Raw genomic sequence first — 15,017 nt, 5'->3', positions numbered from 1 at the left:
TTTCAGGAGGTAGATTTTTACTTTTTTACCTTGGGTTTTTGTGTTTGTGGCAGGATGCTTTAGTAAAATTTTAATTGATACTTTGTTTTTTGTGTTTCCTTTACCCCATTCCAAGAAGGCAGGAGGGCCTCCAGGAAAGGCTATGTAGCCAGGCTAAAAGCAGAGGCTTTCGCAGACAACATTCCAGCTTAAACTCACTGAGAAGAATTTATCACAGGGGTATTCCAGAGGGAAAAGAAAGGAATTCAGTGCCTTTGAGGGGAAAAAATGAGAGGAGAAGAGAGAAGGGCTATCTCCCAGGACGAGAAAGAAGACAAAAGCAGGCACCGGCCACACTCAAGAAGCTGGGTAGGCCTAGGGAGCCTGGCCGGGGCTCCCAGCCTGCACAAGACCCACACACACAGGCCACCCAGCAGCAGGAGTTGCGTGAATCGAGACAGCAAGAATCATGACGTAAATATTATGGGCCAAAACTAAAGAGATCTTCCAGAATACTGTGCTCTAAATAAGAACCCAGGATCTTACCTGACCCTGGGTGAAGCCCTGAGGTCATGTTTAATTCAATTTAAAGAAATGATGGGATATTAGTTATATACCAACTTTGTGAAATAAGATTTGTAACCACTATAATGCTTTCCAAATTTCTAAAGATAAATCCATATTATCTTTATAATCAGAAAAAAGGTCGGCAACAAAACTTTATTAACCAAAAAAACCTATTTCTTTTTATTATTGGTAATAAATAATCTGCCTTAAAGAATGTTAATGTCAGCATTAGGTGTGTGATTTCACGGATCCAAAGGCAGCTCCAGCCTTCCACAGAGCACTGCCGTCTGAAATTCCCATTGGAGCCATGGCAGCCTGTGGTAGACATTATTCAAATAGGCCCAGAAACATACAAAACATTTTCTTTGTAGCTTTTTTCTGACTTAGGAGGAATGGTTGCAAAATCAAGGAGATACAAAAGGGTTATAATGGCAGGACTATTTAAATATCAAATAGTTTTAAAGGTTCTTTCTGGCATCAGAGACTCATTTTAAATTAATACCGACACATCTATTTTGAAAGTGTGTTAAGTCAGCAGGAAGGGCTGCTTTACACACAGCCATCTCCAATCCATTATACCTCCTGTTCGCACAGTAAAGTGTCATCTGGGCCTTCTAAGACAAGATTTTCTTTCTGACTCAGTTTTGAGAAGGTGAAAATCACAATCACGGGTGGAAATGAAATGAATCATCATTTCAACAAGCAGCAGCTACCCCCAAGCCTTACACCCCCAGTCTCTGAAGTGTTCAACATCTGCTTTTCCACCCAACAGTCCCCGCTGCTCTTACAAAGTGGGCCCCCAGGACTCCCCCAGCCTGTCCCCCAGGAAGATGGGACCTTGAGACTCAACAGGCCTGCCTCCACCTCTCAGCAATGCCCCGAATGTGGGCTCAGGGAAAGCTGAGCAGCACAAAAAGAGCACGAGGGAACTTGCCTTTTCCATCTGTTGCTGACGCTTCTTGCAAATGTCTGATTGACCTAAAAATAAACATTTGGAGAACAAAAGGTTAGCTGACAAATTTGCGTTCCTCTCTATTTCCAGCACTAGTAACTTGAGGCCTTGAATTCCTCAATTATAAACTGAAAGGTTGGACTAGATAATTTTAGAGCACTGTCCCTAAAAAAGGGATCTGGGATAATCAACACTCGGCCATGTATGGTGCTCAAGGCTGAGAGGTAAAGACGCCCTCTGCTGGCGAACATGTAAGCCTGCAGCCGCTAGATTGTGAGGAGAGAACACACTTTTACACTCCCACCCTCTACTGAGCTTCTCATCCCCACAACCATCCCCCCACCCAACAGTCCTAAGACAATGAAGCATCTCTGAGCTCACCTGCCATGGGGAGAGAACCGACCCTACAAGAAAGTCACGGGTCAACTTCTAAAGTCTAGGTCCAGGACCTGGGAACACAAGGCTTCCTGCAAGCTCATTTCATTGAGTGGAGATTTATAACTCCACTGAAAAATGCCAGCCTCCAGGGAGTCTTTTTTTTGGCTATGATGCGCCAGTAATTAACTACCATCGTGACAGTTCAGGCAGGGGAACAACAACACTATTAAAGAAGCTGTAGGCCGGACGCGGTGGCTCACGCCTGTAATCCTAGCACTCTGGGAAGCCGAGGAAGGCGGATCGCTTGAGCTCAGGAGTTTGAGACCAGCCTGAGCAAGAGTGAGACCCCCATCTCAACTAAAAAAATAGAAAGAAATTAGCTGGACAACTAAAAATATATAGAACCAATTAGCTGGGCATGGTGGTGCATGCCTGTAGTCCCAGCTACTTGAGAGGCTGAGGCAGTAGGATCGCTTGAGCCCAGGAGTTTGAGGTTGCTGTGAGCTAGGCTGACGCCATGGCACCCTAGCCCAGCAACAGAGTAAGACTCTGTCTCAAAAAAAAAAAAAAAAAAAAAGAAGCTGTAGATCAGAGCTCTAGGCATAGTCCAAAGCAACAAATGGAGAAACTGCCCTAAGGGGTGAGCAGGGTGCAGGCAGACAGGACTGCGCCAGGGAAGGGAGCCAGGGTCTGACACTGTCACTCTTGTTGGCAAAGAAATCACGTCTCCTAAAGCCTCAGTTTGCCCACCTGTGAGAGTGGGCTGTTTGAGAACTGAATGGAGCAGCACTGGGAAGTTAACCAGCACAGAGCTGGCCTTGAACCAATGCTAGCTGAACAGGAATATTTAAAAATATTATTGATGCCATTTCTTAAATCACTTCTCTAATACTTATTGATCTTTTTTCCATTTTACAGTAATTTTCAGGACTTTACCTTAAGGACTCTTGCCATTTGACATCTATTCATTAGAGCTATAACTAACAAGTGGCAGGAAAGGGCCACTTGTACCTCTGTAGCTCATCTGGGTTCCTTATATTTGACTGTTCTAACAGTGGTGTATGTTAGAATAGGGTCTCCACCTCTGTTCCCCAATAAGATGCTCTCTTCTATCTGGAGATGATGCTGGCCACCCCATGTTACAGATGCCCAAGTTACTTATTCCCGGACAGGATGGCAGAAGGTTGTGGTGATTAAAAAGATGCTTCAGTATTTCCTCTTCTATGCTGGTAGCCGTCTGCTGAACTGACGCAGACCATGTGTGAAGTCTCATGGAATTAGGGTGAAGAGTGAACCTAACTGGCTGGAATGAGGATTACGCCCCACTGGCACCATGTTCTAAATAATCAGAGTAACGGACAAACTCCAGGAGCCTAAAACATATGAATTTACTGCATGGGGCATTGCAATATGAAGCATCTCACTTCTAATAGAAGGCAGGCAAATCTATTTTTTTAAATTTCATTTCAAAAGAATCAATTACATTCAAATAGCCAAGGAACTACTAGATCATAGATAAAGGTGAACCAAGTGTTTTATTCTTGCTAGCCTTCTTTCCTCTACTAGGTTCTTACTGAACCGAGAAGGTCCATCACTTTGCATGTGATTTAACAAGGATATTCTTTCTCATCAACCACTGACTGGGCACCTACACTTCTTTCCACGTAATCAAACACAATCTATGCATCTAAACTTCCATTTCCAGGAATGGAGCAAACTGTTCTGAAGATACTGAAAATGTTTACGTGCTGAGAACTATCACTAGTTTTGTTAACGTCCCTCCTCATTTCCATGTAACTTGGCAAGAAATGGCTACTTATGGGATTTCTCCAACTCTCCCTCCACCAAATTCAGGCTGCCATTTTATGTTGCTACTAAGTTCTCGTTTCCTAACTCTTCTCTGTTGTCTTAGAACTGTGCTAAATGGCTCTGTCCGTTTTCGGCATTCAAGATGTAAAAGTGAGGACATGATGAGTCTTCTGGTGCGAAATTCCAGATTTCCCTGGTTCTTCCAGTAGGAGCCGTGATCAATTGTGCTGACAACACAGGAGCTAAAAATCTGTATATCATCTCTGTGAAGGGGACCAAAGGATGACTGAACAGACTTCCTGCTGCTGGTGTGGGTGACATGGTGATGACCACAGTCAAGAAAGGCAAACCCCAGCTCAGAAAGAAGGTGCATCCGGCAGTGGTAATTTGACAACAAAAGTCATACGAGGGAAAAAATGGTGTCTTTATTTTGAAGATAACACAGGGGTCATAGTAAACAATGAAGACAAGATGAAAGGTTCTGCCATCACAGGACCAGCCGCAAAGGAGTGTACAGGCTTCTGGCCCAGGACTGTGTCCCACGCTGGCAGCATTGCCTGAATCTCCTCCAGTATATTTATAAAAGACATTAAAAAGTAGTTGCTCCCCCTACCCCTGCCTCAAAAAAAGAACTATGCTACATGACCAGCCCATGGTGCCAGACTAGCTCTACCAGAATCCCCTGGGTAACTTGATAAAGACACAGGGGCCTGCCCCTAGGACTGATGAAGGTCAGTCTGGGACCCAGGAAGTTCTACTTTCAAACACATATCCTGTATGATTCAGATCAATTTGGGAATGGCCAGTTCAGCTGTCGGGCTTGGCAGCCAAGCTGTCACATCATGCAAACGCCCACCCCGTGGGTTACTTACCACACCACTGGGAAGAGGATGGCTCCACAGCACAGTAGGTCAACTAGAAACAGCGAGTCCTTCCATAAGCCATACTCGGTCGTGCCCTCCTCAGTGGACTCTATGATGATGTAGGCCACGTTTGCCAGAACCTGCGAGACATAAGATGTTCCTGAGGCCCCTAAGCATGGGTGGATTGTCACGACGACAGCAGCCCCAGTGTGGGGTGTACATGGGCCTATAGACCCCCAACCTGTGGCCACATCATTATCTCCAGTCCCGTGTGCTCTTCCAGAACTTTACCACTTTGCTATTAAGAAGCGGAGTCTCTGTGCTGTCCCCTTGAACCTGGGCAGGCTTGTGACTGCTCTAACACGGTAAGGAGGAAGTGATGCCAGGTGATTTCCAAGGTAGATACAGCTTCTGCCCAGCTCTCTCTGGGGACCTGTGGAGCCCTGAGCTTGTAAGAAGACTAGCTATCTGAAAATGCCATGCTAGAGAGACCATGCAGAAGCAGAAAGACACCCCAGGAACCCCAGCTGTTCCCAGCCCAGGGGACAGACACAAGTGAAGACTTCACGGTGCTCCCAGCCGCTGTCTAACTATACCCACATGAGACCTCAAGCCAGACCTACTCAGTTAAGCCACTCCCGAATTCCTGGCCACAGAAACTGAGAGAAAAAATTAATGTTATTGTTGTGCTAAGTCACTAAGTTTTGGGGTGATTTTTTTTACATAACAATAGATAATCAGGACACTTTGCCTTTTGGGCACCCTGACCCCCAGCAGTCACTCAGGTGCTGGACAGGTGGCACTTTATATGCCATTTAGCCATGATGCCCACACTCCTTAGGCCCAACTCCTCCAATAACTCTTCTACATGCCAGATAATGGGACTGTGTTATCAGACACTCTGTATCTGAGCTTCCTCACTAAGAGCACTGTTTTGTTATAGGACAAAGGGATGCAGAAGAGAAAGCAGTATTATGTCTCTGTAACTTTTCAGCAGCTCTCTATTCAAAGTTGAAGGATCCACAGGCCAGTTTAAAAGATACTAGTGGTCAAATGTCTCCCAGTCCAACAACCTGAAGTCTAGGTCTGTCGGAATTCAGAAAGAGAATACCAGTCTTCAACCCCCAATGGCAGAGGCTGGGGTTTCTGGGAGAGGTAACTCCCCCCTCCCACAGAGGCATAGAGCTGAGCCCTGCCAAGTGCCCAGAGAGGAAGTGACAAGCAGGATTAGGGTTCCTTTACCTGGAGTGGGATGACAATCATGAAGATCTTTTTGTCTTTATCAGAAAGGATGTGTTTAATGAAAGCCCAGCCAGTGCCAATGAGTGCGATAGTAATGAACAGTAGTGCTCCTTTCAAACTGGAAGAGAACAATGAATAAACACCAGTGGGTCTCATTAGACTCACTCTGCCAGTTACACTGTACAGCTCACTCTATGAGTTCACATGCTTCTTGTAAAAGACAGGCAGCCAAATTCAGGAAATACATCATATGGGAGCAAAACTCCTTTCAGGGCACACAGTTAGCTCTGTACCTGCTACCTGAACAGCTAATGGCCGCAGAGAGGCAGAAGCAAGCCAACGAGCCCAAATTCTCAAGTCTGGACAGCCACCTGTGCACCACACACCTTTAGTATGGCAAGGGCCCAGACGGCCTGACACAGGGGGGCAGGGCCAGTCAATTTGGGGCAGGATGCTGCCTAGCCCCACTTCTCTTGTATGTCATTCACGGTACGAGTATTTCACATGTACCTGCATACTTACAGGTGAGTTATGTAGTACACAACAGCCCAACCTTCAATAGGAAAGCCCTGGGAGGAGATGTAGTGGTAGTCGATCTGAAATCAAATAACTGCATTTCAGAAAGGTTGATGTACAACATGTCTTAGAGCACAGTGAAACATGAAATGACCTCGGAGGACCTCAGGAGAGGGGATGTCCTCCCCCTCCACTGCCTAATGCCTTACTTCCCAATTCACAATTAAGCATGTGAGTGCACTAACAAATACCAGGTAGCTTAAGAAACTCGACACAAAATTTTAATGTCACTAACACCCAGCCCAGGTCTCTCTCTTGAAGGAAGTGATTCACTTTGCCAATGGCAGTCTATTCTTTTCTTAAAAACCTCCAAGGTTCAAATACCACAACTCTCGTCAGTATCCTGGCCAAGAACTTTATCTTTCATACTACTGCTGCGCACATAAATAAATAAGTCAATCAGTTGGTAAAAAAAAAAAAAAAAATCTATGTGGAATCACCCAGCTTCAACTATTTTTTCTTTAAAAAAATCTGTAAATTTAGAGCTACTTAAAGCCACCAATGCATTTTAACTTAAGTGGCAAGTTTCAGTAGAGCATCCAAAATGCCTCCTGGCAGAACTCACAAAGCTGACGTCAATTTATACATCTTTCATTCTATCCAAATGGCTATCTAGATATTAAAGTGACTCAAGGACTCTATCACTCATTATATGGCTCCAGAAAGCACCTTTTAACTTAGACCCAAATGGGAAATTATCCAAATAACTGTCAGTTCTTGACATTGTAACTGGATACATTATTGCTTTTTCCTATGAGGACACCTTCCAGTGGAGCAGGAGAGCGCATGCTTCGAGACTATCCTCACTGGTGCGGTCGGTGGGTACCGCATAGGCCCAGACTGGGGAATCTGTGATCTTACCCCACTGGCAAGTTCATTACAATTCACATCAGTCCTAAATATTCAAGCTGAAGCTCAATTCTTATACCTCAATCTTTATATAATAGAATCAGTTTTCTCTCAAATTAAGTATGCTAATGCTGAACTTCAAAACAAGTAGGTACATGAGGGAATATTTGGAAACAAGCAAGTCATGCAAACAACTTGGCAGGTGGCACTCTCATCTCAAGAAATGACAGGAGGATGCTGGTACTTGGAGACAGGAGTCTGCCAACCTTCTCTTTGCTGTAAGATTAATAAACTTCTCTTTCCTTCTCCTCACACCACTTATCCTCATTCTTCTGATGAGGCCTCGGGGACAAGCCCCAAACTTTCAGTAATAATACTGAGGAGTGATCTGGCCCTTTGACAGGGGACCTAAGGTCTAAGGTCACCTTTTCTGGAAAAGGTAACTGATCTCCAGGTCTGTCTCCTATATGCAGCTATCTCATAATAACCCATACTGAAATGTTTGTTTAGCTGATTATTTAATACACCTTACTCATGGAAATGGAGGGTAAAACAACAACAAAAAAGAAATGACAAAAAAAAATGACAAAAACAAAAAAATGAGAACAAGTATCCTAGAAAAACTGTGGGTCTGTAAGTAGTATCAGAAGATGTCTTAAGTCACGTCTTAGGAGAGGTGGTGAACATTTACTGCCATGGCCAGTCCCTCCCAGACAAAAGGGGGCTTTATGAGAAATGTACTCTTTCACCGTGTTTCCCACCAATCTATTCCTTTTCTTCTAATTTAGTTTTCTTGCTCATATAGACATTGTACATCATGTCATGAATGACCCCTAAAATGCTAATACATACTGCATGGAACACCAAGGAAAGAGACTTGGTGAAAGGAAGAGCCGCCATCAACCAGTGAATTTTAAATACATCATTCCTATAAAAAAAGAGAGAAAAGAATTAAAAGACGATTCTATCCGCCCCAAGGGACAGCCAAAGCTCTAGGCATCAGCTATGTTTATAAGGAGATGCACTAAACATAATCTGACCGAACCACAAACACGAAATCTTTTTTTAAAAAAGTAGTTTTTGCTGGTAGAAAAGGCCTCGAATGGAGTCGTACAATCATCTCTAACATCCAGCTGAATATATGAATGGAACTGAGAGTTATGCTCTGAAGCCAGACAGGATGGTTCCGAGTCCTGACAGGATGGAATTCTAGCACAGTCTGCCGGCTTCCTCCCCAGAAACCACCCTGGGAAAGCCAAGAACGAGGCAGATGGATCTGAGAAAACAGTATGGAATCCCTAGGAAAGCAGAAAGCGATCTGGTGCAGCTACGGGGGAAGCCTGCAGCCCAGAGCAGAGGAGGGCTGGGCGTCAGCAGCAGGATGGCAAGGGGAGGCACGGGGATCATGCCCCTCCCCTCCAACGGCTGGTGCCTGCCAAACACCGCAGGCCGGGGGAAAAAACACCCACTCACACCCCAATGCCTCCATAGGGACTAGTCTGCCTTTGGGCTGCCAGGCACTAAATTCCTCTATTCCTTCCCACCTGCCCCTAAGACTTAATACGACAGATAAGACCATTATGCAAGAAAAACGGAAAACTCTATTAATAAAGTATTAATATACAAAGACTTGAGTAAGAGCCACAGGGAGAGAACTCACACTCTCAGATATCAAGATGTTCTGCAAAGCCAGAGCAGTAAAAAATGTGTTAAGAGGTGCAGTTTGTTATTCAGACCAATGGAATAGACTAGAGAACTCAGAAATAGATTCATGCATGTGTGGAAGCTTGTTATATGATAAGCTGACAGCAAATTGGTGGGAAAAGGATAGATTGTGTAATAATTGACATGGGAAAAAATCAGCTCAAACTTATACGAAAGAACAAAGCTGGATGTCTACTCCACATTTACGTATAAGGGGATTCCGTATGGATTTCAGCTCTAAATATAAAATATACATTTTGTGAACTTAGAGTAGAAAAGGGCTTCTTAGGATCCAAGAGGCACTGCCCAAAAAACTAAAATTACAGCTTTGACTCTACTAAAATGAAAGATTTTTATTCAGTGATGAATACCACAGACAAGTTTAACAGACTGGAAGAAGAAATTTGCAATATCTAAGACAGACAAAGGATTGAGCAACAAGAAAAAGAAAACCCAATAGAAAAATATGCAAAGAATACAGGCAGTCACAAGAGGGAAAACTCAAATGTTTAACAAGTCCCTGAAATGATAATCCACATCACTAATATTAAGAAAAATGCAAAATAAAACAAGGTACCAGTTACACCCATTAGACTGGCAAAAATTAAGGCATCAGTACTGGGGAGTACATGGGGAAACAGGAACCCTCATGCACCGCTGGCAGAAATATAAACTGGTGCGGCCATACTGGTGAGCAACCGGGCAGCACTCAGTGAAATTAAACGAGAGTCTACCTACGACCCAGCGTGCCTCCTTCTGGGACTGTAGTTCCTGGGCTGCACAGACCCACAGGGGATCTCAGGAGCAGGAGGGAGGTTCATGACAGCACTGCTGGCGTAGCAGGGAGATGGATGCAACCTAGGCATGTGTCCGTCACTAAAGGGACAGAGCAGTAAAATGTGGGGATGCAGGGCACGGCATGCTCTGGAGTAGGGTAAAGATCAGTGAACTGGATGCACATGTAGCCAGGGGGCCAGATCTTAAAAAAGGTATTACTGAGTGAAAAATGTACAAGAACAGTACAGTTTATACATATTTAAAATACACACACCACCAATAAATATTCTCATTCATAAAAAAACACATATCCAAAAATGCATTTTAAACACATCTGAGTGGTTATCCATGCTGAGAAGGAGTGGGAGAGGGGACAGGAAGTAAAGGGGAATAATAATAGGAAAGGGACCTTGCACAGAGTGACAATGAGAGCATGCCACAAACTGACGCACATTCAGTTTCCGGGCTCATTTCCTCCTCAGTACTTTCCTGTCCTGGTGCCCACCTACTTGAAGGTCAAAAAAGAAGTTAAGGCCAGAGCAGTCTGTCACTACTGAATGGCAATGAGACTTACCCAGGGGCAAAACCTGTGCTCACTCACACACCCTGGCAACCTTGACTTGCAGTCCATAGTTAAAACATCAATGCTGGGGCAGTGCCGTGATAGAAAGAACAAAGCTCTGAAGCCACACCAACCTAGGCTCAAACACTAGTTCTACCTACACTCAGAGTTGAGACCTAGGTTTCAACTCCAGCTCTGTCAGGTGATGCTGGCCATGTCTCTCATTTCCGCTCTCTGGGCCTCACTAAATGAAGCAAAGATCTCTCAGTTCCTTCTAGTTTAAGGGGCTAGAGCCTGTGAAATGTACCTGGCATCCATGAAGCCACATGCCTTTATATCACCTGGATTTCCCACCTACCAGAACTGGCCATAAGACTCCTGGGAAAACTGGGGGTGGTGGGGTGGGGGGTTGGGGAGGGGGGAGGTTGGGTCTTAAATGAGATGTTCCTGTATGTACTCTATACTCCAACAAAAGTTAGAGATGAGACTTGTACAAAGTAGGTCAGCTTCATTTAACAACAGATTTAAAACTGTTACCATAATTTTATATAAGGGAACCAGCAATATTGCCATCACTAACTAAAGGAAAATTAAAATGCCACTGAACACCTGGCAACTAAATTATTTTATAAGCACCTCACGTTTGCATAGCACCCTGACTTGCAAAGCCCTCTCATATATATTATTCTGGGGGGAATCAAATAACCAGTCTAAGAATCTAAGACTCCTAGAGGAAGGCAGAGCAATTATTATTGTCCCAGTTTTGCAGCCAGGGGAAAAAAGAGACTTAAAGTGAAGCAAGGCACACAGGCAGTCACAGTCAAAGTTTACACTTGAAATCAGGTTTTCTGACTCCTTGTTCTGACTTTTCCAATAAAGGCAGAAGTAAAACTTTCTTTAAAAAAAAAAAAAAGAAAAACCTTCTATGGGCTAAATTTGTAGGATACTTTTTTTCTCAGTAATGGCTGCCTCATAACCTAGTCTAAATATGATTATGTAGGTCCTTCACAAGTAAACAAGAAACCCTTTCCATCTGGTGGGGATACAGGATAGTACAACAAATAGGTGCCAGCAACTGTACCCAGCTGGAGCCCATACACTAGATTCTGAGCATGTCCCTTAGAAGACAACGAGGCCACTAGGGATTAAAGAGGTTTCAATTTCTGCCCCAATGCTTCAGAGAAAGAGGTATTTGGGGATGATTATTTTATGAATTTAAATCAATCCATATTATACTATTATACTATATTCACATACCATCATGTACTCAGTTTATAGGCCTTAAACAAATACTTTACACTATTCTCTAACTGAATAGTAATATTTCATTTTCAATTTTCTCAGAGAGAGACAGAGAATTCAGGAGTATGCAGCTGCTCCCTGAAGAACCAAGAACAGGAAGTTAAAGCCTCAGGGGTTTCAGAAAAAAGGCCAAAAGCCAGGCAGATGCTTTGAAGCTATTTTCTCCAGTGGCAAACATCTGGAAGTCAATACAGAGACCTATCCCCACCAGGCCTTGAGCCGATGCCTTCAGGACTAAGCAGTGACTTGATGCTCTTGCCAAGCAGTGGGTCACAGTAACTAACTTCCTCTCAAGAATAAACAGCCCTTGAATGGGAACAATGTGCTCCCTCTGAGTCCTGGACTATGGGGTTTCTGCTATGGAAACACTTTGCTTATACATCTTATTTTGTTTGTATATTATTGAAATATTCAGATTTGCTTTTTAAACAAAACAATGGGACGTGAATAAACACCAAGGCTGGCAAAGCCGTCCCAAAAAGTAAGGCTCCTATACACTCTCCCTGGTGTTCCAGGAAAGATGCCCTTGGAAGAGAAGAGGAAGAAATAAGATTGCTTAGTGCCAACTCCTCCCAGGTTCAAAAGCCAGCAAAAGGTGAAATTATACAAATCTGAACAGACTCTAAGTTGAAGGACTCCAAGAAGTAATAGTTTACCGTCGTTTTCGAAGGATGTGAATCCAGATGGTCCCAGAAAGGAAGAAGAAAAATGCCATAGAAATGTACAATTTGGGCAGAGGAATTTCTCCTGCTGAGAGGTAGCTATCAGGATTCTTCTCTGTGATATCAATCTGAAACCGATATAAAATTAATTTTTACTTTTCAGGAATAGATTGTCCCTTATTCAGCAATTTGGAATCTCAGCTATTTCACTTAAGCGTAAGAAGGTGAGGCCACGCCTGTGGCTCATGCCTATAATCCCAGTACCTTGGGAGGCTGAGGAGGGATGATCTCTTGAGGCCAGGAGTTCAAGACCATCCTCGGCAACATAGCAAGACCCCATCTTTACATAAAACTTTGAAAAATTAGCCAGGCCTGGTGGTGTATGCCTATAGTCCCAGCTATTCGAGAGGTGGAGGCAGGATTGCTTGAACCCAGTAGTTCAAGGCCCGGTGAGCTATGATCATGCCACTGCACTCCAGCCTGGGGGTCAGAGCAAGACATTGTCTCAAAAAAAAAAAAAAAAAAAAAGAATGGAGTACCAGCAGATAACAAGCACATCACATTCTTAATGCATAGGTTGAAGTGTGTAAACTCATCTTAAATTGCTTTACATTTTCTTATTTACGAATCCTCTGCTGAAGCACCCTGCCCACTGGCAGGGATGTGTGACTGGCCACATTTTACTCTTACTTACGTGCCCTTAAAACCAATTCTTATAGAAATATAAATGCCTCACATTTTACACTGACAAAATCCACGTGGAACAGTATCCATATGGTACTCACGTCAAGGCTGAACGAAAACTTGTCACCAGGCCGCAAGTCCTTTCCACGGCATTTATGAAAATAAAGACTGTACAGGCCTTCTTGCTCATCAGTGCTGATGTTAAAGAAAAACTGAAAGTAAAGGCAAAAAACATTTAAGGGTACCCAAATCCTCAGCTACATTTTTAAATTTTAGAAATAAACTGTGGTCTATGGCCATACCACCCTGAACGCACCTGATCTCATCTATCTCAGAAGCTAAGTAGGGTCGGGCCTGGTTAGTACTTGGATGGGAGAAATAAATTGTGAATTTTACTAGACAGAAGAAAGTAGACTGCTTAAATTAATTAAATAAACTCTCCCAGAGCAGAGTTTAAACATGTTTTCTTATTCTATGATCTCCTTGATATTTTGCTAAAACAATTTTCAAGCATACAGAACAGCTGACATAATTGTACAGTGAACAGCTATATACCCACTAGCTAGCTTCTACAATTAACATTTTACTATACTTGCTTCAACATAAATCTATCCATCTGTGACAGTTTTTTGCAAAAGTCTGCAAAGATAACCTAAGATGCAGTTATCTAGTTTTCAAGCCAACATATTATTTTGCTCTTTGGGTACAAAATACCCTTGGCTGGGCAGGGTGGTTCACACCTATAATCCCAGCACTTTGGGAGGCCAAGGTGGGAGGATCCCTTGAGCCCAGGAGTTTAAGATGAGCTTGGACAACATAGTGAGACCCCATCTCTACAAATTTTTTTTTTTTTTTTAAATTAGCTAGGCATGGTGGCGTGTGCCTGTAGTTCCACCTATTTGGGAGGATGAGGCAGGAGGATCACCTGAGCCCAGGAGATTGAGGCTGCAGTGAGCTATGATCATGCCACTGCACTCCAATCTGGGTGACACAGCAAGGCCCTGTCTCAGAATGAATGAAGGAATGAATGAAGTGAGGGAAGGAAGACAGGAAAGCACATTTTATATTTTCTCAAGTAGGCAGTAAAACCTTAGAGTCAAACAAACCTGGGTCCGAATCCCCCTCTTAGGCAAGTTACTACAGTTCCTCATCTGTAAAAGGGGAATAATATCAGTACCTACTTTACAGAGTTGCTGGGAGGATGAACTAAGATAAGCACTTAGCATGATGCCTGGCTATGGAGTCCAGTCGTCTCCATATTTACTAGGGAGCCTATTATAGGGCAGGCCCAACATAGCAGCTTCATACACATCAGTAATGAAAGACATAAAACCCATTCCCTCAAGGCCACCTGTTACAGACGAGGAGGCAGACAATAAATATGATAAATGAGCACAGCATACAGCATGTTAGAAGGGATAACTGCTCAGGAAAAACAGCAAGATGGGGGGAATGGGAGTGAGCTACACTGGGTGATCAGGGGAAGCTTTGTTGAGAAGGTGACATTTGAGCAAAGATGAAAGATTCTTAGAGATGAGCATTCCTGCCTGTGGGAACAGCCAGAGCAGAGCCTAAAGCCTGATCTTTTCAAGGAAGAGCAAGGTGGCTGGGTGGGGGGCAGAGTGAGCAAGGGGAAAAACAGAAGGAGCTGAGGTCACAGAGACAATGGGGGCCAGAGCACGTGGTCCTTGCAGGCCAGTGGGAGGACTTGGGCTTTTACTCTGAGACAGATGGAAAGCTGGTGGAGGATTCTGAGCAAATGAGCACCCTGCAAGCTCTCAATAACTGTTAGCTATTAATACCAATGGTGATGAGAATGATGGTTACTAAACTTAAAGAACATATAAAAATTGTTAGGCAAAATGATCTATGGTGAAAGAAATCAGAACAGTGGTTGCAGGGGTGGGGGGACTTTCTGAGAAGATAAAAACATAGAGAATCTTGATGGACAGTGACATGGGTCAAAACTGATCAAACTGTACACTTCAGACCAGTACATTTCACTGTAAGCAAATTATACCTCAATTGGTATAATAAAAACTGGTTAGAAAAGAGGCAGTGATTCTTACAAGTTAATAATAAAACATTATGTGTATAACATTTTACAAAGC

At 43.5% G+C, this 15,017-nt stretch overlaps 1 protein-coding gene across 4 annotated transcripts in view; it reads right to left on the bottom strand.

The window, feature by feature from the left end:
* The window catches only part of GPR107 (G protein-coupled receptor 107), a 66,397-nt gene that overhangs the window by 31,626 nt on the left and 19,754 nt on the right, over positions 1 to 15,017 (bottom strand). For all 4 annotated transcript variants that reach the window (XM_069476949.1, XM_069476950.1, XM_069476948.1 and 1 more), the window contains exons 8-14: positions 13,008 to 13,118; positions 12,217 to 12,350; positions 8,068 to 8,143; positions 6,313 to 6,386; positions 5,791 to 5,908; positions 4,558 to 4,688; positions 1,481 to 1,524 (exon numbers count right to left, since the gene is read on the bottom strand). In XM_069476949.1, the coding sequence (XP_069333050.1) occupies positions 1,481 to 1,524; positions 4,558 to 4,688; positions 5,791 to 5,908; positions 6,313 to 6,386; positions 8,068 to 8,143; positions 12,217 to 12,350; positions 13,008 to 13,118 (688 nt within the window). The remainder of the gene's footprint in view (positions 1 to 1,480; positions 1,525 to 4,557; positions 4,689 to 5,790; positions 5,909 to 6,312; positions 6,387 to 8,067; positions 8,144 to 12,216; positions 12,351 to 13,007; positions 13,119 to 15,017) is intronic.

This window comes from Eulemur rufifrons, chromosome 7 (genome assembly GCF_041146395.1).
Source record: "Eulemur rufifrons isolate Redbay chromosome 7, OSU_ERuf_1, whole genome shotgun sequence".
Classification (NCBI taxonomy): domain Eukaryota; kingdom Metazoa; phylum Chordata; class Mammalia; order Primates; family Lemuridae; genus Eulemur; species Eulemur rufifrons.
This window is presented reverse-complemented; position numbering and strand designations above follow the sequence as displayed.